Genomic DNA, 22,651 nt, shown 5'->3' on the forward strand with positions numbered 1-22,651 from the left:
CAGACAACAGGCCCTCCGATTTGACACACTGAACTCTATCAGAGAAGTAGTTGGTAAACCAGGCGGGGCAATCATTTGATAAACCAAGGCTGTCGAGTCTGCCAATAAGAATGTTGTGATTGACAGAGTCGAAAGCCTTGGCCAGGTCGATGAATACGGCTGCACAGTAATGTCTCTTATCGATTGTGGTTATGATGTTGTTTAGAACCTTGAGCGTGGCTGAGGTGCACCCATGACCAGCTCTGAAACCAGATTGCATAGCGGAGAAAGTATGGTGGGATTCGAAATGGTCAGTAATCTGTTTGTTAACTTGGCTTTCGAAGACCTTAGAAAGACAGTGTAGGATAGATATAGGTCTGTAGGAGTTTGGGTCTAGAGTGTCACCCCCTTTGAGGAGGGGGATGACCGCGGCAGCTTTCCAATATTTGGGAATCTCAGACGATATGAAAGAGAGGTTGAACAGGCTAGTAATAGGGGTTGCAACAATTTCGGCAGATAATTTTAGAAGGAGAGGGTCCAGATTCTCTAGCCAGGCTGATTTGTAGGGGTCCAGATTTTGCAGCTCTTTCAGAACATCAGCTATCTGGATTTGGGTAAATGAGAAATGGTGGGGGCTTTGGCGGGTTCCTGTGGAGGATGCCGGGCAGTTGACCGGGGTAGGGGTAGCCATGTGGAAATCATGGCCAGCCGTAGAGAAATGCTTATTAAAATTCTCAATTATAGTGGACTTATCGGTGGAGTGGCTGTGTTTTTTTCAGAGTTCCACCATAAATCCAGAAAATGCCACTTTGATGACCTAATTTGCCCACGAAGAACCGCTGTGCCACCTTCACAAGGTGAGTCCAATAATGTATTGTATGCTGCTGCATAAATGATGTAATATTCCAGGGAGATATGTATACTGTAGCTAAGAAAGTAATACTAAGTGTATGTTGTGTAGTAAGCCGTTAGTAGCCCATGTGCCGTACTCCAATAATTTGGTCTATTTTCACCAACGAGGTATTGTAAACACATTGTTCGTGGCCCGGTGTGTGCTTGTTTGCAGACCTTTTTTGTACAGATTTGACAGTGCTACTGATAGCCGTGGTGGCGCTGGGCTTGCAGGTGAAAATTCAGCACACACAACATTCTGTAATAGAATTGTGTTTTTTGACGTGTCAAATGAAAAGCTTATTTAACACGTCAAATAGTGTTATATGACGCGCATCGACCCAAACAGTGTTCAATGTGCCTCACCCTAATAATTTGTGCTATTTTCACCTCTTCAGTTCTCCTACTGTTCTATCTTGGTGGTGCACATGTAGCCTATAACCTGGTTTAGAACAATGTAATCATCTAATATTGTAAGAGCTTTCATTGTCTGTTTATATGCCCCTTTTATTTATCCCACGGTTCTGATTTGTTGTACAGGGAGTACACTGCAAGAACAGCCCATGTTCTGAATTCTGTCGCTGTACATCTCGAAAGTGCTGAAAAAATAGTTATGTTGACTATTTCTGCCATCGCTCGCTCATTAATGTCTTAATCGAAATTACGGATTGCCTCTTATCCGCTTGTCGCCCCCATATATCATAGTTTGTACATCTCAATTGTCAGTAGAAACCACATTTGTTTAAGCAAGTCAGCCATATCAGCTATGTTTTTTTAAAAGGCAGTAAATGAGGCTGAATGAACTGTTTTGCTACCAGACAAGGCTCCGCTGGTAGCCAGGTGTAGCAGTGGTAAGGTGTTGGGACTCTGCTGTTGGGACAGCTTTATGTAGGCCCTAACAGTTTGTGGGCACTGATTGACACATTTGTCACCGTTATAGTGCAAATCATGTATTGTTTAGTGTTGTGGCTTAGCTGGCAAGCAGCCCACAATTTCTTGTTTGCCCCACCAAGACATTACATGTAAAAAAAAATCGCCACACAAACCTCGTAAAAAGTGAATGATTTTTTTTTTTATCAACACATTATATAAATACAAAATCTTTCAAGCGGCATTATCTTACAAAACCCGAGCTTGACTGTTTAATAACAATAAAAGAACATAGAGGATAATCATACTGAAGGCAAACTGTCACACTAGTGAGTTTAGTTGATGTCAATATGGACTTAGGGTGTAGTGATATGTTGTTCTATGAAGTAGTTGCCTATATCTAAATATATACACAAAAGCTCATATTTTGTACATGTACCCATCAAAAGGTATGATTTGATATTTTTCACTTGAACTATCCGTTACCATAGAATCCAGAAGCGGCTAGTACAGAATTTGTGTTTTTGTTTTCTTAGCCTGTCGAAACAGTATGCTTGCCTATGCATTAACTGTACACTTGTCTATGATTTTTAAGTTTGATCTGTCTAGAGTATGTTACATAAGAATGATGAATCCGTGTGTAATCTCTACTGTCTGTTATTTCAGCAGGTGTGGGTCAGGATCAGGAATGGTCCACTACTTGGTGAGGAAGGGTAGTAGTAGTGGTGGGACCAGTGCCGTTGCTACTAGTTTTGTCTTTCCCTTTCATGAAGAAGGTTAGTAGCTCCCCCTTCCCCTTGACAAAGATGGGGCCTCTCCTGACGAAGCGGAATCCGTACTCCTTTAGGATGTCATAACAGTCCTCCACCACCTGGGGGAAGCACATCATAGAGTAATGACGGATAAAAATGGGACATTATAGGACGTAGAAGGAAAACTGTTTATCAAGATTAAAGAGAGGAGAAGATGGGAAACGACTGAGGTGGGAAAATAAGGGGGAAAGAGAGGAGGGTAGTAGACAGGTGAGGAAATGTGTTACCTGAATGTTGCCCATCACCCCTGTAGACTCCATTCTGCTGGCTACGTTGACTGTGTTGCCCCAGATGTCATAATGAGGTTTACGAGCACCAATCACTCCAGCCAAAACCGAGCCCTTATTCAGACCTAAGAGGAAGAGACATGTCACTCAAACACACACATGCACGCACGCTCGCAGGCACACACTTACCGATGCGTAGCATGAAGTTGTTGAAGGACTGGTCGTTGAGTTTGGTGAGAGTGACCTTCATGGCCAGAGCAAAGTCTGCCAGGTCAGCTAAGTGCTGCCAACGTTCTAACAATGACTGTTCCTCTATCTGAAGGGGAGAAATAGAGCCTTCATCATTATCATCATCACAATCATCATCATCAACGCCACTAGTCATGCTGATATACATTGAGCTTGATGATGTGTTCTGTGTTGTCAGTTGCTGTGGTTACCGGGCGGTTGCAGTATCCGTTGGTGTTGCTCTCGGGTGTGACTCCAGACGCAGCCATGTAGGTGCTTCCTATAGTCTTAATCTTAGTGATGAAGCGGAACTCATTCCTGTCCAACAGCTGGCAGGGGAGCAAGGAAATTAATTATCCCGTTACTGTACTAAAACACACACACACACACACACACACACACACACACACACACACACACACACACACACACACACACACACACACACACACACACACACACACACACACACACACAGAGCGAGATCACTCACACTGTCAAAGTCAGAGATAATCTCATTGAGGATCCTCAGACACTCTATGCCCCCATTGTTGATGCCCTCCTCTGTGTAGAAGTCTGAGAAGTTGGGGATGGAGGCAAACATCACTCCTATCTCATCGTATGACTGGCTGTACAGCTCCTACAGAGGAGAAACAAAATTGATGGGTAAGAAAAACACTCAAGCTCATCATACATCCTTTTACAATTTCCTGTATTTTTTGAATGCCCTTTCTTTGAGTCTCTCTCCCTTTCTGTTTGTATTTTAATTGTCCCTCTCTCACCTCGTCTCTCTTCTTAGAACCGAGGAAGTGTTTGGCTACATGTTCAGGCAGCATGTTGGTGACCAGCGCTTCATTCCAGCGCCTCATCTCAAACACCCTCTCCTTCTGGTCATGCACCTCAATCTTCCACAGGAAAAGCTTCCGCGACTGCCTCTCCACCTGGTGAAAAAGAGGAGGGTGGAGTGAAAGAGAGGGAGTGTTTCAAGCAAGCTCACACAGACTAGTGCTGTCAGGGGGATCTGTAACAACAGCAAGTCTTTCTCAGTTTGTATGATTGACGAGTTCGAGGCTGATGCTCATGGACGTCTGACTCAATGTGAATAGGAGGTGTGATTGTGAGGATGTTCAGGAGGAGGTAACCCACATGTCTGGCAAAGTAGTAGAAGCAGATCATCATGATCATGATCATCACTGTCATAAGGTACTTGGAAGGGACTATAGACATCCTGAGGATGCGAGAGGGAGAGAGAACACATTGAGTATCCACAGCTTTCTACTTTACCTGCCAATATAACTACCATGTAAGTACATGTTTTTAGCACCACTTGAGGGATTATAGTTCCTCACCTGTAGCTGGTGAATCGTATGAAGTCATACAGGTCGTAGATATCCCTCCAGCTGTAGATGTTGACGGCGCCCGTTGCCACAATGACCAGCAGCATGAGCCCCAGCTTGACCAGGTGGCTCACCTGCACCAGCATGGTGGTCGCCACAAGCGACAGCACCGCCATATAGCTGTAGTGTTTAGGGTTTTCTGCACAACCTCCGTCACCTAGCGACTCCCTGCTGAGGCCAGCACTGGTGTTGAGGAACAGGAAGGGAGGCTGGACACAGCTCAGCTACAATGTCAAGAGGGGTTGGGGTGAGAAATGTTCAATCCATAAACTAAGGCAATACTCCAGTAGTGGCATGCACTATAACTCCCCTAATGCTATGTTAACATATAATGTCACAAAAAACGTCAGTGTAACATTTAAACAAAAACAAACTAAAGCAATATTTTAACTCAAGCATAATTTGGGCAACATTGCAGTGGCCGCACATTCTCTATGCTCCACACTCCACTAGACATCTCTGCGCCACTGATAATTCCTCTCTTGACATTTGGGAGTCCTGTTCCTGCCTAACAGAAAAAGCAGTAAAGTGTGGGACAGGCTGTCCCTGTTGGGCCTTCCAAATGAGCGTGCAGGCAGTGAGAGACAGCTAACTCTCTGTAATGGACCCCTATGGGGATGGGTAGGTTTTGACTACGTGGTATCAGAAACCTGTATATAATGATGAAATGCTCATGTCTCCGCCCTAACAATGGGAGTTGTTGTTCCAAAGGCGGGAAGACAGGCGACAAGCTTAAGTCCAAAATAAGCCCATAGTAACGCATTGGGCTTACTTTGGACAGATTTTGGTGAGAGGGAAACCTGTCGCTTCGCCTCTTCCTCTCTGGTGGTATACAGCTACGACTGAAAGTAATTTTTTTGCAGCAGGTTAGGAGAATTTACGCAGCAGGTTAGGACAATTAACATAGCAGATTAAGGTTAGGAAAATGTTTAGGGTTAGCTAAAATGCTCTCCTAACCTGTTATAAAAAAATCACTTCCGGTCTTAGCTGTACTCCATCTCGTCACAACCGGATAGGTACTCAGACACAAATCGTTTAGAAGGCACTGAAGAGTATGATGGCAACAAGGTAAGAACACACACAAGCTGAAAAAATTGGCTCACCATATCGGCAATCTCAGCCATGGTTAAAACAAAGATGGCTGCCATGGCCCAGGTGTTCCGTGCCCAACGGGTTCGATCGATCCACATCGAGAACGACACGAGCCTCTTCGAGAACATCTTTTACACAGACACAGACAAACATTATCAAAATCACCATCATCACTGCCATTATCATCAACACCTCCATCATTATCATCATCAGAGGAGGAGACTCACACGAGGGAAGACGGCAGCCATGGAGCAGATAGTGAGAATGAGCAGCAACCCCTCTCCAATCGCCAGGGTCACATAGTTCACTACCAGCCTGTCAGACAGAGGCACACATACTAAACTCAAAAAAAAAAAAGTCCTCTCACTGACAAGTGCAATTATTTTCAGCAAAATTAACGTGTAAATATTTGTATGAACATAACAAGATTCAACATCTGAGACATGAACTGAACAAGTTCCACAGACATGTGACTAACAGAAATGGAATAATGTGTCCCTGAACAAAGGAGGGGTCAAAATCAAAAGTAACAGTCAGTATCTGGTGTGGCCACCAGCTGCATTAGGTACTGCAGTGCATCTCCTCTTCATGGACTGCACCAGATTTGCCAGTTCTTGCTGTGAGATATTACCCCACTCTTCCATCAAGGCACCTGCAAGTTCATGGTCATTTCTGGGGGGAATGGCCCTAGCCCTCACCCTCCGATACAACAGGTCCCAGACGTGCTCAATGGGAGATCCGGGCTCTTCGCTGGCCACGGCAGAACAATAACATTCCTGTCTTGCAGGAAATCACACACAGAACTAGCAGTATGGCTGGTGGCATTGTCATGCTGGAGGGTCATGTCAGGATGAGCCTGCAGGAAGGGTACCACATGAGGGAGGAGGATGTCTTCCCTGTAACACACAGCGTTGAGATTGCCTGCAATGACAACAAGCTCAGTCCGATGATGCTGTTACACACCGCCCCAGACCATGACGGACCCTCCACCTCCAAATCGATCCCGCTCCAGAGTACAGGCCTCGGTGTAATGCTCATTCCTTCGACGATCAACGCGAATTGGACCATCATCCCTAGTGGGACAAATCCGCGACTCGTCAGTGAAGAGCACCTTTGCCAGTCCTGTCTGGTCCAGCAATGGTGGGTTTGTGCCCATGGACAACGTTGTTGCCAGTGATGTCTGGTGAGGACCTGCCTTACAACAGGCCTACAAGCCCTATTGCGGACAGTCTGAGCATTGATGGAGGGATTGTGCGTTCCTGGTGTAATTCAGGGAGTTGTTGTTGCCATCTTGTAACTGTCCCGTAGGTGTGATGTTCAGATGTACCGATCCTGTGCAGGTGTTGTTGCACGTGGTCTGCCACTGCGATGACGATCATCTCTCCATCCTGTCTCCCTGTAGTGTTGTCTAAGGCATCTCACAGTACGGACATTGCAATTTATTGCCCAGGCCACATCTGCAGTCCTCATGCCTCCATGCAGCATGCCTAAGGCACATTCACACAGATGAGCAGGAACCCTGGGCATCTTTTTTTTAATGTTTTGCACTGACAGTAGAAATGCCTCTTTAGAGTCCTAAGTTTTCATAACTGTGACCTTAATTGCCTACCGTCTGTAAGCTGTTAGTGTCTTAACAACCGTTACACAGGTGCATGTTCATACATTGTTTATGGTTCATTGAACATTCATAAGAAACAGTGTTTTTTACATTTTTATGATTTCTTTAAGGGGTGGATCAGCTTAATATTGCAGAAAGATTGTTGCTTCCATCAATGTAATTGTCTGCATCATTTTCAATCCCCCATATATTTTTGGGTAAATATATATATCCACATACATACACGTATGCATATATATATACACATATATTCCTATATAGATATACATACTTTTTAAAGAATATACCTTTATTATTCCCCTCAAACCCTACCATCCTTCCCCCAATTGGAGTAAACTAATAAACACTTTGGCTTTTACCTTCAATTTATACATCTTATATACATTTTACACACAGTCTACTTTACAATAGTTATTTTTTGTTTGTTTTTAGTCCTTCCTCTATTTCTGATGTCCATCCAGTTTGATTTCTATGTGTAACTGTGCTGTTTCACAGAAGTTCTGAACCTATATACATTTTACAGACCCCGTATGTTTTACATTGTTTATCTTGTTATTAGTGCCACCCTTCAGCTCCATTCAACCCCTCCCATCTGTTTCTCAACATCAACCATTACAGATTTCTATTTGCCATATATTTCTCAACTGTGCTGTGATGCTTCACAAAAGTACTGAACCTTTCTATTCTCTTCTACAACAGACTGGAAATTAAAAATAAACATTTTTGCTAAAATAATAATAATATTATTGATTGATTGACTATGGCTTTTCAAATCACCCAGTATTGCTATCTGCAGCGTTAGTTTTAGGCAAATGTTGCAATTCTTCAGCCATTTCTGTACCTGTGACCAAAAACGAGCTACATATGGACAATACCAAAATCTAATGACTCTGCCTCCTCACAGTAGAATCTGCATAGCTGGGAAGATTGTATCCCCCATATATATAACATTCTATTGGTTGCAAGAATTTTGTATAGTAATTTAAATGGAAAAATTTGACGTTTTGAATCCGGCCTGTTTTGCTTATCAATTCATAAACCATGTGCCATGGAATGGGTACATTGAAAATCTCTTCCCAACTATTTTGCAATTTATATGGCACAGCTGTCAGTTTTTTGGTCCTTAAATTAAATTGGTATATGTTTTTATTTATCACACTTTTCTTTACCCAGTTATGTTCTTTAATACAGGGCCGACATTCAAGTTCCTTACTTTTTTCCCCTTCTACTTGCCTCTTCCATTTTTGTGGTAATGCTGCAATTAATTGGATGTAATTTTGGGTAGAGCATACATTTCCATATGTCTGTGTTAGCTGCATGGGTGACATAACTCCACCAGTCATATTTATTGTATCATTCACTAAAATTATACATTTTTCAAACATTTCTTTGAAAAATACGTTTTTTTTTATCAATTCGTATATTTGAGATGAACCACAATATTTGTTTTATTATTTGTTCTGTCTTTTCTGGTGGATTAAACCCGAAATTGAAACCAACTTTTTAAGGCTTATTTTAAAAATAATAATATTTTGTAGATTATTTCCATTTCAAACAACAGAAATTGAGTAGGTGAAATCTGATAAAGGGGAAAAGGCAATTCTTGAACATAGGATGAGACATTCCTACCAATTTACTAGAGAACCAGTTTGGATTTAAGTATAACTTTTGTATGACTAATGCCTTTAGTGAGAGGTCTAATGCTTTAATGTTTAATAATTTCTGCCCCCGAATTCATATTCGTTATATAATAGACCATTTTAGTTTTGTCTGGGTTGCCGTTCCAAATAAAATATAATATTTTTTGTTCATATAATTTATAAAGCAGATCATTAGGTGTAGGCAAAACCATAAGCAAATAGGTAAACTGTGATGACTAAAGAGTTAATCAGGGTGATTTTTCCACAAATAGACAGGTATTGTCCTTTCCATGGGAGCAATATCTTATCTATCTTATCTTATCTAACTTTCTATAAAAATGTTTTTGAGTGAGATCATTTCTTTCTTTTGGGATTTGTATACCGAGTATGTCCACATCTCCGTCAGACCATTTCATTGATAAACTACACGGTAATGTAAAATTGGCATTTTTTTGTGATCCAATACGTATCATCATTTTGTTTTAATCCAGAGAGGATAGCAAACGTTTCTAGATCCTCTATGAGGCCGAGGAGAGATTCTAATTGTGGTTTTAAAAGAACATGAATCATCAGCGTACAATGACAGCTTAGTTTTTAAGCCACGGATTTCTAATCCCTTAATATTATTGTTTGATCTAATTTTAACAACTAACATTTCGATGGCAAAAATAAATAGATATGACGATAGTGGACAACCTTGTTTTACTCCTCTAGATAGTTTAAAACTTTCTGAGATGTAGCCATTATTTACTATTTTACGCCTAGGGTTACTATACATAACTTTAACCCATTTTATAAGAGATTCCCCAAAATTGAAATATTCAAGTCATTTATATATAAACTCCAGTTGCACTTTATCAAAAGCCTTTTCAAAATCAGCTATGAAAGCCAGGCCTGGTGTCCTCGATATTTCATAGTGTTCTATTGTTTCCAGTACTTGTCTTATATTATCTCCAATGTATCGTCCATGTAAAGAAAACTGTCTGAATAGGATGAATAATATCTGACAATACATTAATTCTATGCGCCAAGCATTTTTCTAGGATTTTTGCATCACAACACTGAAGTGTAAGAGGTCTCCAATTTTTTAAATGGACTGGATCTTTATACATACCACTTGGGTCCTGTTTCAGTAATAATGATATCAGACCTTGTTGCGTACCTGATAATCTACCATTTATACAGGAGTGGTTAAAACATGCTAATAAAGGTCATCTGAGTATATAAAAAAAAGTTTGGTATACTTCCACTGGTATGCCATCCAGCCATGGAGTTTTCCCATCCTTAATACTTCCACTGGTATGCCATCCAGCCATGGAGTTTTCCCATCCTTAATACTTCCACTGGTATGCCATCCAGCCATGGAGTTTTCCCATCCTTAATACTTCCACTGGTATGCCATCCAGCCATGGAGTTTTCCCATCCTTAATACTTCCACTGGTATGCCATCCAGCCATGGAGTTTTCCCATCCTTAATACTTCCACTGGTATGCCATCCAGCCATGGAGTTTTCCCATCCTTAATACTTCCACTGGTATGCCATCCAGCCATGGAGTTTTCCCATCCTTAATACTTCCACTGGTATGCCATCCAGCCATGGAGTTTTCCCATCCTTAATACTTCCACTGGTATGCCATCCAGCCATGGAGTTTTCCCATCCTTAATACTTCCACTGGTATGCCATCCAGCCATGGAGTTTTCCCAGCCTTAATACTTCCACTGGTATGCCATCCAGCCATGGAGTTTTCCCATCCTTAATACTTCCACTGGTATGCCATCCAGCCATGGAGTTTTCCCATCCTTAATACTTCCACTGGTATGCCATCCAGCCATGGAGTTTTCCCATCCTTAATACTTCCACTGGTATGCCATCCAGCCATGGAGTTTTCCCAGCCTTAATACTTCCACTGGTATGCCATCCAGCCATGGAGTTTTCCCAGCCTTAATACTTCCACTGGTATGCCATCCAGCCATGGAGTTTTCCCATCCTTAATACTTCCACTGGTATGCCATCCAGCCATGGAGTTTTCCCAGCCTTAATACTTCCACTGGTATGCCATCCAGCCATGGAGTTTTCCCAGCCTTAAAGGCCCCAGTTACATCAAGCAGTTCCTCCTCTGTAATTTGGCCTTCACATGAGTCTTTCTGTACAGATGTTAATTTTACATTATTATTAGGAAAAAAATCCATACAATTAGTTTCAGTTAGTGGAGATGGAGGAGCCTGAAACGAAAACATTTTCTTAAAGTACTTTACTTCCTCTTTCAAAATATAATTTGGTTAATCATGCGTGACTCCATCATTTGTAACAAGTTTCAATAAAACAATTTTGGTAGCATTTCTATATTGAAGATTGAAAAATAATTTGGTGCATTTTCCCCCATATTCCATCCAGTTCGCTTTATTTTTATAATATATTACACTGGATCTGGATGTTTCATCTAACTTATTCTGTGCCTCTATGGTACAGTTTTATTGCTATCTAACTGTACTGTTAGTCCTTCAATTTCCTTTGTTAATATGGACTCTTTTGATCTAAATTGCTTTTGTTTTATAGATGAGTACTGAATTGCATGGCCTCTAAAGACACATTTAAAAGTGTCCCATACAATAAGGGGATCTGATGTACCTATGTTATGTCTGAAAAAGTCAGTTATACATTCTTCTGTCCTAGTTCTAAACAATTTATCATCTAGTAGGCTTTGATTACATTTCCAATATCCTCGCCCACGTGGAAATTCTGTAGGAGTAATATATATGCCAATTATGTGATGATCCGACCACATTCTGTCCACTATCAACACTTCTTAAACTTTTGGTGTCAGAGAGAATGGCATAGGAAAGTAGTCGAGACGACTAGCTTGATTAAGCCTCCGCCATGTATATCTCACCATGTCAGGTTATTTAAGTCTCCATATATTCACTAATTCCAATATATCCATGTATTCCTTAAGTGCCTGAGGGTGATAGTTTGTAGTGTGATTTCCTTTCCAGTCCATATAGGTATTTAAGACCATATTAAAATCTCCCACCATAATAATAGTCTAGTGTTGCTTGTAGAGTTGATCAATTCTTATATATATTTTCAAAGAAGCTTGGATCATCATCATTTGGACCGTATAGGTTAATAAGCCATATCTGTTTATTGTCCGATAACATATTTAAAATAATCTACCTTGATCTGTTTGGACAATTTGCACATTTGGATCAAAATTACTATTAATTAAAACTATCACCCCTTTAGAATTTCTTTGCCCATGTAGAAATATATTTCGCCCCTGTTTCCTGTAAACAATAGATATTATATTCCTTCTCTTTTAGCCAAGTAAATACTGATCGTCTTTTCTTATTCTCTGCTAGGCCATTATAATTGTAACTGGCTATACTTATTTCACCACTAACCATAATGAGACACACCTTTCAATTCTATTTATCAAAATATATGTTTGTTTACGTAGTACCATTAAAAAGTAACACGATGATTGAGTGTCTATATAGCTGTACCATGATATTTGCATTGCTACTAAGTAAACCTCCAATTGGTCTCCACTATTCCACCCGCTAAAAGCCCTCATCCAGAGTTGGGTTGTCATCCCAATGCCTGGCAGACGACCCCCGACCTCCCGTATCCCATAGCCCTGAAAAGACTGGGATCCATCCTTCGAAAAGAGAACACAGTGCCATTTACAGAACAGAAGTAGATCAACCGCCAAATGCATTTCCATCGCCTTCACCTCCATTTGTATTATATTTGGCCATCAAAAGAAATATATATTTAAAATCCTGTTTCTTATTTTCCATAATTAGCTATTAATATTTGTTGTAATGTAGGCAGTTTATGCAAAGGGTTTTACCTCTCACCAGTCTCGCCATTACCAAAATTACAAGTAATTATTATAATAGCAAACAATTATTGTGAATCATCCTATATTGTCCCTAACATCTTTTACACCTGTATGTGCGCAACAGTTGTGGGTTACGCACATACACCCACACACTCAACCACAGGCTCACATTCTCAACAGTTGCACCATCCCAGAGCCCAACTCAAGAAAGGTCTTGATTTACGAATGCATATACAGTTGCAGCTGTATGAGAAGGCCTGCAAGACTGTGCAAAAAAATGGGCAGAAATGGAGAGATTTTATGAACCATTGTCACGTCCTAGATGATGGAGGCCAAATATACACCTTTTCCCTGAAACACCCACAACACGGTCCCCCATATTGACCATATTCCCAAGCATCTCCATGCAGTCAGACTTATGATTTTGTGCCACCAGGGCCACAATAATATTCCCCCTCTCTGAATGCCCGAGTGTGACCCCCTCCCCATGGGTTACTGCAGCTAGTGTTGCCATCACTGCCACTGCCTGGGTGGGGGCAGCCCACCGGAAGCCCCACCGGCTAGGTACAAGGTCACTCAACGACACACTTTCCCAAATATAACAAAAAACTTAAAATAAATAAACACACCACACCATCCACTGTGTCTTCTGTTTACTGAGTTTTTATCATCATCATGTTGAATTAGTGATTGAGTGTTCCAATTAGTTATATTTGAAGATCAATAAAAAAATATAGATTTTCTATTTCATTGTTACAATCCATAACCGGGCTAGAATTGTGTTAAATTATTTTCCTCGTCTATAAGAACTTTGTTATTTTTTTAATAACCATGGACTAGTCTTTGTGTCTCTGAACAACTGGTTATAGTTTATTGACGACGAGAGCTACTCGTTTCCCTTTTAGTCTATTTTCCTTGAAAATTGGATACAGAACTTTACGCAGTACTGCAATTTTGTGAAACAGTGTATAAACCCTTTACAATGAAGATCTGTGAAGATATTTGGATTTTGACAAATTATGTTTCAAAGACAGGGTCCTGAAAAAGGGACGTTTATGTTGTAGTTTATGTTGTAGTACAGTATATTTAATATTTTGTGTTGAATATAATGTGTGAACTCACATTGGGTCTATGAGGACCTCCATGCCTGCAGAGAAAAAGAGGACCAGGCAGCTGCAGCAGAAAGCTACACCACTCTGTCTTTCCTTCTCTGCAGAGTAACGCTCCTCCAACTCCCCATCCACAAACTGCAGGGACACAGGGTTGGTCCGACGCTCCTTCGCACTGATAGAAAGAGAGAGAGAGATCAAAAGAGTGAGAGATGGTATATACTTTTCCTTCTTCTTTGCTTTGTCCCCCCAGCCTGTCCTCCCTTTCCCCTTCTCCTCCTCTCTTACGTCTCTTCGTTCTCTCTCTCCAGCAGCTCCAGATGCAGTAGTCTGTTCAGCTCCTGTTCACTCTCCCTGGCATCTACTTTCTTTTTTATTTGACGCTGAGGGCTCGTCACCTAGGCAACACAGGTCAGAGGTCATGGATAGGCTCGTTGTGAAATTCATACAATTAGTCAAATCTAATCAAAATCTTAAAAGAAAATATGGAAGTTAGGGGTTAGGTGTACCTGTGTTTTTGCTTCCTGTTTGCGCTCTGTGGGCGTGCCCCGGACAGAACCGACGCTCCCATTGGTCTCTGTGGTGTTAATCAACTGGGGAGAGATTCTATTCTGAAAAATGACGAGTGGGGAGAGACAGAGAGAGAGCAATATAAAACATTTAATGTACAGAACCAGACCAGAAAGAGCGAGGAATATAAAACATTAAATTTATAGAACCAGGCCAGACAGAGAGGTCATCACTTACTACCCTGTTGAGTCCGTTGACCTGGGTGGTTTCCTTGGAGAACACCACAAGGTAGGTATCTATGCCTTTCTCCAGCAGGTACTCACACCTCTCCCCTCCGTTTCCTGGCTCCAGGTCAAACTCTCCATGCAGACACTCCATGGTGCTCTGGGAGATGTGGACACGCCTGGAGAACACGCACACCCATAGACACACACTGTCTATGTACCCTCTTGGCAATGAAAGTGACACTCAGAGACATTACTAGTGACCTCTCCCTGGGCCAGTGGTCTTGCTGTACATTTCTTACCCAGGTATCCCTCCTGACTCCATCTTGTTGGCCACAGTGACATCAGTGGACCAGACATCAAACTGCCACCTCCTCTGTCCCAGCACCCCTCCCAGCACAGTGCCTGTGTGCACCCCCACACGCATGTCAACCTCTGTCTTAGTCTTCTCACGCACATACCTGAGTTTGGATGGAAAAGGGGTTCATTCAATTCAGTTTTTCTAAATGCTATCCTTTTCTAAATTGCACATCCCTCATGCTCACTCTTCCACCCTCTCCCACCTATCCCACCCTTCTTCCCCCCTTCCTCCTCCTTTTCCTTCCTCTCCTCCTTCCCCTCACTTACGAGATGGCCTCCACCATGGCCAGGCCCATCATGATGGAACAGGCTGCGTGGTCATCACGGTAATCAGGCAGGCCACAGATACAGTAGTAACAGTCTCCCAGGATCTTGATACGCAACTGGTGGTGTTGCTGTATGGAGCAAGGGAGGGTGGATATAGAGAGAGAGGAGAGTAGAGACACAATGACAGGAATAATATGAATGTCAGTATGTTATGAGATGTGTGTGTTTGCGAGAGAAATAAACAGTGTATTTTAAAGACAGCAGAAGTATCCTTATGGAAGAGATAGGTGAGTCGGATGAATGTGAAAGTCACCTAAGATAACGTATTGTTGTGAGAGATAAGGAGAGAACAACACAAGGAGGCAGAGAAACACGACCATGACACAAAGCAAGGTATAGAGCAGTGTTCTCCAACTGGCGGCCGGCGGGCCGAATTTGGTCCGTGGGTGTTTTTATTTGGCTCCCCAAGTTTTATGAGCAATTTTTTTAATTTAATTTTTATTGTTGGATAGAAAAGACTGTACAAACACCAGGAAATCCACTCCAAGTGATTTTCATTTTGGAAATCTATTCCCAATTATTCCCTATAGAGAAGACACGTGATCGTATACAAATGTAATAATTTTTAATTATTATGGTTTAGTCAAATATTATATCAGTTTGGGAATTTTACGGTCAATTTGCAATTTAAAATGATTTGTAATTATGCTCCGGCTCCCCGACCATCCACTCAAGAAAAAAATCGGACCGTGGCTGAATCTAGTTGACGATTCCTGGTATAGAGAGAAACTCACAGCAGCTAGCTTGTCAAAGCGGGCGAACAGTTCGTTGAGCAGCTTGACCAGCTCTTGTGCACTACACGCTGAGGAAAGCTGTGTAAAACCCACTATATCAGCAAATAGGATACTGTAAGAGAGAGGGAGGGAGAGAGAGAGAAGAGGGGGAGAGAAAGGGGAAGGCAGAGAAAACTAAATTGCTTAATAGGTTCGCTCAATTTCCATGTGTTAAAGTACAGATGATTGTCATGAGTATTTCTGAATGATAGCACATCTTCACGTTCGCATTACGTTATATTAACATTGTCGAACCTGACGTTCTCATGACGGTACATGTACATGGTGTTGAACTGCTGCACTTCGTTCTGGTTAGCCTGTTTCTTCATGCCCTCCAGCATCTCTTCTGCTATGTGTTTGGGCAGGATGGACAGCAACAACTCCTCCTGCACACACAAAGACAGAGACAGACATGTTTGTGTGTGTGTGTGTGTGCGCGTGCCTGCGCACAGCGCGTACTGCATGTTTGAGACAGGAGTATCATTTCTGTGAGCATCCTCTCAGGGCCGCGTCGTCATGGCAATGTGAAGCAGTCAGATGTGTTCTGATTGGCTGGCTGCACCCGTCTCCCAGAAGCCTCCACTGCCTCTTTGCCACTCTGGGAATTCTGTCTTTCTAACTTATTTCTCTCTCTCCCTCTGTCTCGCTCTCTCTCTCCAGGGCCCATACTGTTTGCTCTACAAATAGTAGCAGTCAGGGAAAAGCATAACAGAGGATGGAAGGGACACAATAATAATTGGCTCATCAGCTGCAGTGAATTAGGGTCGACTCAGTTAATTTGACAGTAATGACAGAGGATTGCGTGAGGGGACAGGAGACAGAGGAGAGAGAAGGGGGAGATGACAGAGAGAGAATGGAAAGCAGTAAAGGGAGAGAGGAAAAGGCAAGAGAAGAAAGAAATAGGGAAGTGATGGAAAGAGACATTAGCCCTGGTCCCACACCTCTGCATACCTCAGTACGTATGTGACCTCCTTAACAATGCCTCTACTGTAAAGATAACAACAGTCTGTCTAATCAGCCCATTAGACCAGAGCCAGAGACAACACACCGCAATTAGAGCAGTCCTGGGTTATCCAGCACACGGCTAACAGCTAGAAGTGACAGCACACTGCTAACAGCTGGAGGTGACAGCACACTGCTAACAGCAAGAGGTGACAGCACACTGCTAACAGCTAGAGGTGACAGCACACTGCTGACAGCTAGAGGTGACAGCACACTGCTAACAGCTAGAGGTGACAGCACACTGCTAACAGCTAGAGGTGACAGCACACTGCTAACAGCAACAGGAGACAGCCGGTAACAGGTCACTCGGGCATCAGGGCACACACATACACACAAACGCACGGATGCAGACGCCCCGCGCACACACATCTACCTGCTGGGTGCTCTGCTCCTCCAGGGTGAGTTTGACCTCCAGGGACTGGCGCGCCTCCAGGAAGGCCGTTCGGTACTTCCTGTCGGCCATGTAGTATGATATCACGCCCACAGTGACCGCACACAGGTACAACACCCAGTTAGCCAGGAGCTGGGGGAAGGGATGGACATAACGTGGCTGAAAACGAAGTCCTGACTGACTGAGGTTGTGAGGGATGCAGAGGGAGCGTTGCGTTCCTAAGTGACAACTCTCACTGAGTACAGTGAGCAGGTCCAACAACATTTTCCAAAATTACACTCAGCTCGAAGGGTGTCCCACAGATCCCTGCACAGCTGGCTTGCATAACCTGACACACAAAGGCAACTTAATGGTGATTACCTGAGTTTGGAGTGTGTGTGATGTTTCAGGTCCTCTCACTTGTATCATGCCCTATCTCACCAGCCAGTGTTGCGCCTGTCCTCTTTCCCACAGAGCAAATTGTCCAGTGTTGATTTTTCAGTGTAACATTTCTAGTGTTGATTCAGGAGTTAAGTCAAATTAAATGTAAGTGTATGTTTCACATGCTTTGGAGACAACAGTTGTAGACTAACAGTGAAAAGCGTACTTAAGGGCCCTTCCCAACAATGCAGATGAAGACATAATATTCGAAAAATATATAAATAATAACACAAGGAATAAATACACAATGATTAACGAGTCGATGTGCAGGGGTACGAGGTAATTGCGGTGCATACTGTTTGTAGACATAAGCAGGGATAAAGTGACTAGGCAACAGGATAGATAATAAATAATAACAGCAGCGTATGTGATGAATCAAAAGAGTTAGTGCAGAAAGGGTCAATGCAGTTAGCCAGGGTATTTAACTACTTATCAGTCTTATGGCTTGGGGGTTGAAGCTGTTCAGGGTCCTGCTGTAAGAGTGAAATGAACACTCAGTGGAGTAAATTAACCCCCAGTGTTATTTAAAAAAAATATATTATTAATATGTGTTTTTGATTGATTAATCACATGCTACACAAAGACAAATGACATTCATTTTTCTAAACTTATCCAAACAGTTTGCTATATTTATTGCACCGTTACTGAAATTATTGTTCCAGTTTAAATGGTTTAGGTAGTCTTCTTACTAACTTCACCCAACCCTGACAGTCATTCTGAATGCAGGTTGAGGGTGAATAAAAATTCCAACTGTTGGATATCCTAACGCTGGCTGTATTCCAATTGGTATAACACATCACTTTGCAAGCCAGCATAATGTGACTTGCAGGCCTGGTGTGGCCTGTAAACCAGGAGTTGCCAAACACCACTGTGTTAGGATGAAACTAGGCCCTCAAAGTAAGTCTTAATCATATAAGTATTGTATTGTCATGAATGGCATAATGATGGCATTTGCCTATGTACTCACTTGGTGAAAGCCACAGACCTTTAAAATAAAATAATTAAATAACAATGTCTCTGTCACTAACAATTACAGTCATGGGTGATAACTCCACAATTCCCTTGAAAAGATGCCCTGGAAAATATGAAATCAAATCAAATCAAATTTATTTATATAGCCCTTCGTACATCAGCTGATATCTCAAAGTGCTGTACAGAAACCCAGCCTAAAACCCCAAACAGCAAGCAATGCAGGTGTAGAAGCACGGTGGCTAGTGTTAGCCTACTGTGGTATACTATAGCCTACTATAGTGTTAAAACAACACCCCAAAATGATTTACTCTAACACTACAAGTGTTCATTTTGTACACTGAAAAAGCGTAACAGTGACAGCACTAAGCAAAGTAAGTCAATTTTACTCTAAATCAAGTGTTATGTTTTACACTGTAGGTGTTGCATATTACTCTACAGTAGAGTTATGAAAACACCACAATCAAGTTCATTTGAAAACTTTAAGAGTTGAATGTGGAACACTGCAATAGAGTTACATCTTTAACACTTTCAAAAGTGTTATTTTAACACCAGTTCAGTGGGATTCATATGTTCACTGAAAATAGTGTAAATGTAATACTTTCCGAGTTAAATGTACACCCTGATTTTGCTGAGCACTCACCTACCAGCACCCCTTCCCTTTTTGCCCACCCACCCCATCCCAATCTGTACCCACATCCACCTCTCCTTTACCTGTCTGAGCAGTATGGTTCCCTGCAGGCTGTCCTGGTGCCTTTGGGCGATGGTGACCCCCAGCACCAGGGTATGGATCCCACAGGACAGAGCTGTGAGCAGCAGGAGAGGGACCAGGGTCAGGGGCAGTGTCAGGAAGCAGGAGAAGCTGAAGAAAACTTGCCAGCCCGCTGTGTCACTGGCTTGGGGGAAAAGCTGGTAGTTCAGCCCCAGGTAGCACAGCACGTGCACGGCTATCATCAACCAAAGTATGTATGGTATCGCACCGCGCACAACAGGCGTCGCGGGGAGTTTGCGCAGTCGGCAAAGCGTGTAGAGTACAGTATCCGCAGCAAGTCCAACTGACGCGACCACGATCATTGCACGTTTGTCTGTCGTGTACACCACTGCGCACATAACAATGACATAGCAGTTGAAAAGCGCCGCAAACACCACCAGCACGAGAAGAGTCTCCTGTCGCTGTCGTCGGAAGTAGACCTGGTAGAGCCGCTCGAGGGACTCGGGCGCAAAGGTGAGGCGCATGATGCGCGGCAGGCACACGCAGCAGCCGGTGTTGCGCACGGTCACCTCGTGCGTACGACCTGCCCCGTGCCCGTTGTCCGATGAGACTGTGGCCGAACATTCTCCAGTATCCTCTGCAGACTGCTCCGTGTCCGTGTAAACCCGGTTTAGAGACATATTGGATCCAGAGTAAGAGTTCCAGTCTCAGTGAAGGTAATCCGTAATCCTATGTTTCTCCAAAGCGCACTAGATCCTTGAGTGCGCAAGCAGACAGGGAGTGTTTAGCTTCAGATATTCAGTGAGATGTCACGAAAGGAAAACCCTGTCATTGCTTTTCAGGGGAATTAATGACGTGATGACATAGCCTAACCACAGTAGGCTAACTAAAAGTGTCTCCCGTGAATCGCATCAGACCCTCATTTTAACGACGTCCACCATATCGTGTGAAGACTTGGTCTGACTAACACCACCAAGTTTGACATAACCTCCCCTTACCGTTGTGAAAAAATATGTCTATGTTTTCCGATTCAACATTATGTCAGCTCTGTAAAATAATAACATTCGCGATGCTTGAAGATTTCTCCCTCGCCTACCAGATCACACAGTCACTATCTCTGCGCCACTGTCCACCGTTTCCATGGCAAACCTCCCAATCTCAAGGCGTGGAGCAGCATGCAATACAATCATATTGGTTTTCCTTTTATAAAGACTGATACTCGGTGATCTCAAAAAGACACAACTTGTTTCTTGTCTTGGTTCACTTTGCCTTGGATGGATAACAACCGATAGTTATCCAATTACGCATAACGCTGACACATCATATCCAACTCTACAGTATGAAAACAAAATAATGATAATACTTTGAAATATGTAAAATACACAATATCATTATTCATTCTAAAGTAGGCCAAAGTCATCTAAAAGCATTAGACATATCCATTTGAAATAGATAAAACGCAATATATTCAATATCATCTAAAACAATTACAATCTTAGTGCAAATTTGGTATTTAAAGACTTGACAACAGGTTTGTTTAATAAACTCAAATAGTTGTGACAACTGTCATCACCTAAATGTTCTAATTAGTCAAGATTGAGGTAAATATCCAACAGATCCCATAAGTACTCACGACCGGTTTTAGATCAAGGGTGGCAAAAAATGGTCAATTGCATCATTGCTTTTAATCCGCTTGGAATCAGAAGGATTCTTTAAACTGTTTTCTATCCAGCAAACAGACCAATCTCTCTCACTCTCACTCTCTTTCTCTCTGCCCTCCTCTCTCTCTCCCTGATGTTGCTAACGCAGTTGAAACCAAACTAATTACTGGATTGTTATTGTGTCTTGGGGGAGGAATGGAGGATGGAGCATGGAGGTAAGGAATGGAGAGAAGAAGGAAGGGAGGCGGTGGTAGTTCTCATACTTATTGTGGGTTTAGTTAGGGACGTAAGTTATGAATCCTGCATCCTCATAATGACCATAATAATAATCATAGACAAAGGATACACACCTTGAGTTATCCTTCATGTTTATTATGATTTCTAGGTCATTAACTGGCCGTGGTCAGCAAATAATGTCAGTGCACTCTGTAAAGTCTCAGTAAAGTACAAATGGGTGTGTACACACACACACACACACACACACACACACACACACACACACACACACACACACACACACACACACACACACACACACACACACACACACACACACACACACACACACACACACACAGCATCAACAGAAATAACAAAGTCCGCTGCTGTAAGCCACTGTCTCAGTCTCCCAGTCCACATATAGTTTTTCCTAGTACTGCTGCCACCAGTACTCCCAATGTCCCCAGTCTCACCAGTGCAGCTGTTCCTAGCACTGCTGCTCCCAGTGCCCCTGCTTAAAGTGCAGCTGCTACGGTTACAGTTTCCATGCAGATTCCTCCCATCAGGCTGGCCCCTGTGAGGACCTCACCCCTCATTTGTATGGAACGGACTCTTTGGTGCACCCAGTATGAAGGACACCACTGCAACAATGGTTACATTTATTAATTCTGCTGGTCCCAGTATGACAGTTCTCTGTGCTAGACCCTGCAAGCTTAGCACCGCCCCTACTACTACAGAGGTTCTAAATTCGCGGTCCCCGGTGACATCCCTGCAGCCATGGCTCCCCTAACAGCCCCCCCCCCCCCCCCCGCATGCTGCCCCTCGAACCCAGGAAAGAGCATGCTAGGTGAATGAGTCTCAGGGCAGATGAGAATGACCATCACCCTCACTGGCCCTTTTTGGTCCAATCCACAGCACTGACCCCAGCATCCACAGCACTGACCCCAGCATCACAGTCACGTCTGGCCAGGACCCACTGGCGCTCCCCGCACCTACCCCCCTTTTGAAGTATTGAAACCAAACCATATTTGAATGAAAAGTATTTGAAAAAACAACATGAAAATGTGACTGTAAGAAGCGCATAATTTCAAATAGACTACATGTCGTACTAAACAGCATAGAAACAGTCTAAATAGGTCAGGATTCAGACAGGTAGCCTAAGAAGGAACAGAATTCATTATTTTGGATAAATTATTAGCCTATTATTTTAATTATTACAAGGCTATAGCCTACAAGGAAATTAATTGTGAAGTATTTGCGACACACTAGGCTGGCAGGAGCATTAAGAGCTCAGCATTATAGTCTATAAATTGCGCATATAGGCTGTGACTTACTTAGAATTAAATACAATGATGTAACAAAAAACACCTTATTA

General features: G+C 42.6%; 1 protein-coding gene across 1 annotated transcript; it reads right to left on the reverse strand.

Annotated features, from left to right (window-relative positions):
* Positions 1 to 1,916: 1,916 nt before the first annotated feature.
* LOC109866597 (adenylate cyclase type 3) lies at positions 1,917 to 21,139 on the reverse strand. The gene is made up of 20 exons (XM_031800953.1): positions 19,399 to 21,139; positions 17,278 to 17,427; positions 16,158 to 16,288; positions 15,864 to 15,975; positions 15,070 to 15,197; positions 14,745 to 14,903; positions 14,456 to 14,621; positions 14,218 to 14,319; positions 13,997 to 14,106; positions 13,722 to 13,883; positions 5,724 to 5,811; positions 5,508 to 5,624; positions 4,357 to 4,628; positions 4,154 to 4,235; positions 3,790 to 3,948; positions 3,501 to 3,647; positions 3,220 to 3,336; positions 2,969 to 3,095; positions 2,780 to 2,904; positions 1,917 to 2,611 (listed from the first exon to the last, which is right to left on the reverse strand). The coding sequence occupies exons 1-20, from the start codon at positions 20,074 to 20,076 to the stop codon at positions 2,423 to 2,425; spliced, it is 3,321 nt and encodes a 1,106-aa protein (XP_031656813.1). The 5' UTR covers positions 20,077 to 21,139; the 3' UTR covers positions 1,917 to 2,422.
* Between the last annotated feature and the right edge of the window lie 1,512 nt (positions 21,140 to 22,651).

The sequence above is a fragment of the Oncorhynchus kisutch genome, linkage group LG21 (genome assembly GCF_002021735.2).
Source record: "Oncorhynchus kisutch isolate 150728-3 linkage group LG21, Okis_V2, whole genome shotgun sequence".
In the NCBI taxonomy this organism is placed as follows: domain Eukaryota; kingdom Metazoa; phylum Chordata; class Actinopteri; order Salmoniformes; family Salmonidae; genus Oncorhynchus; species Oncorhynchus kisutch.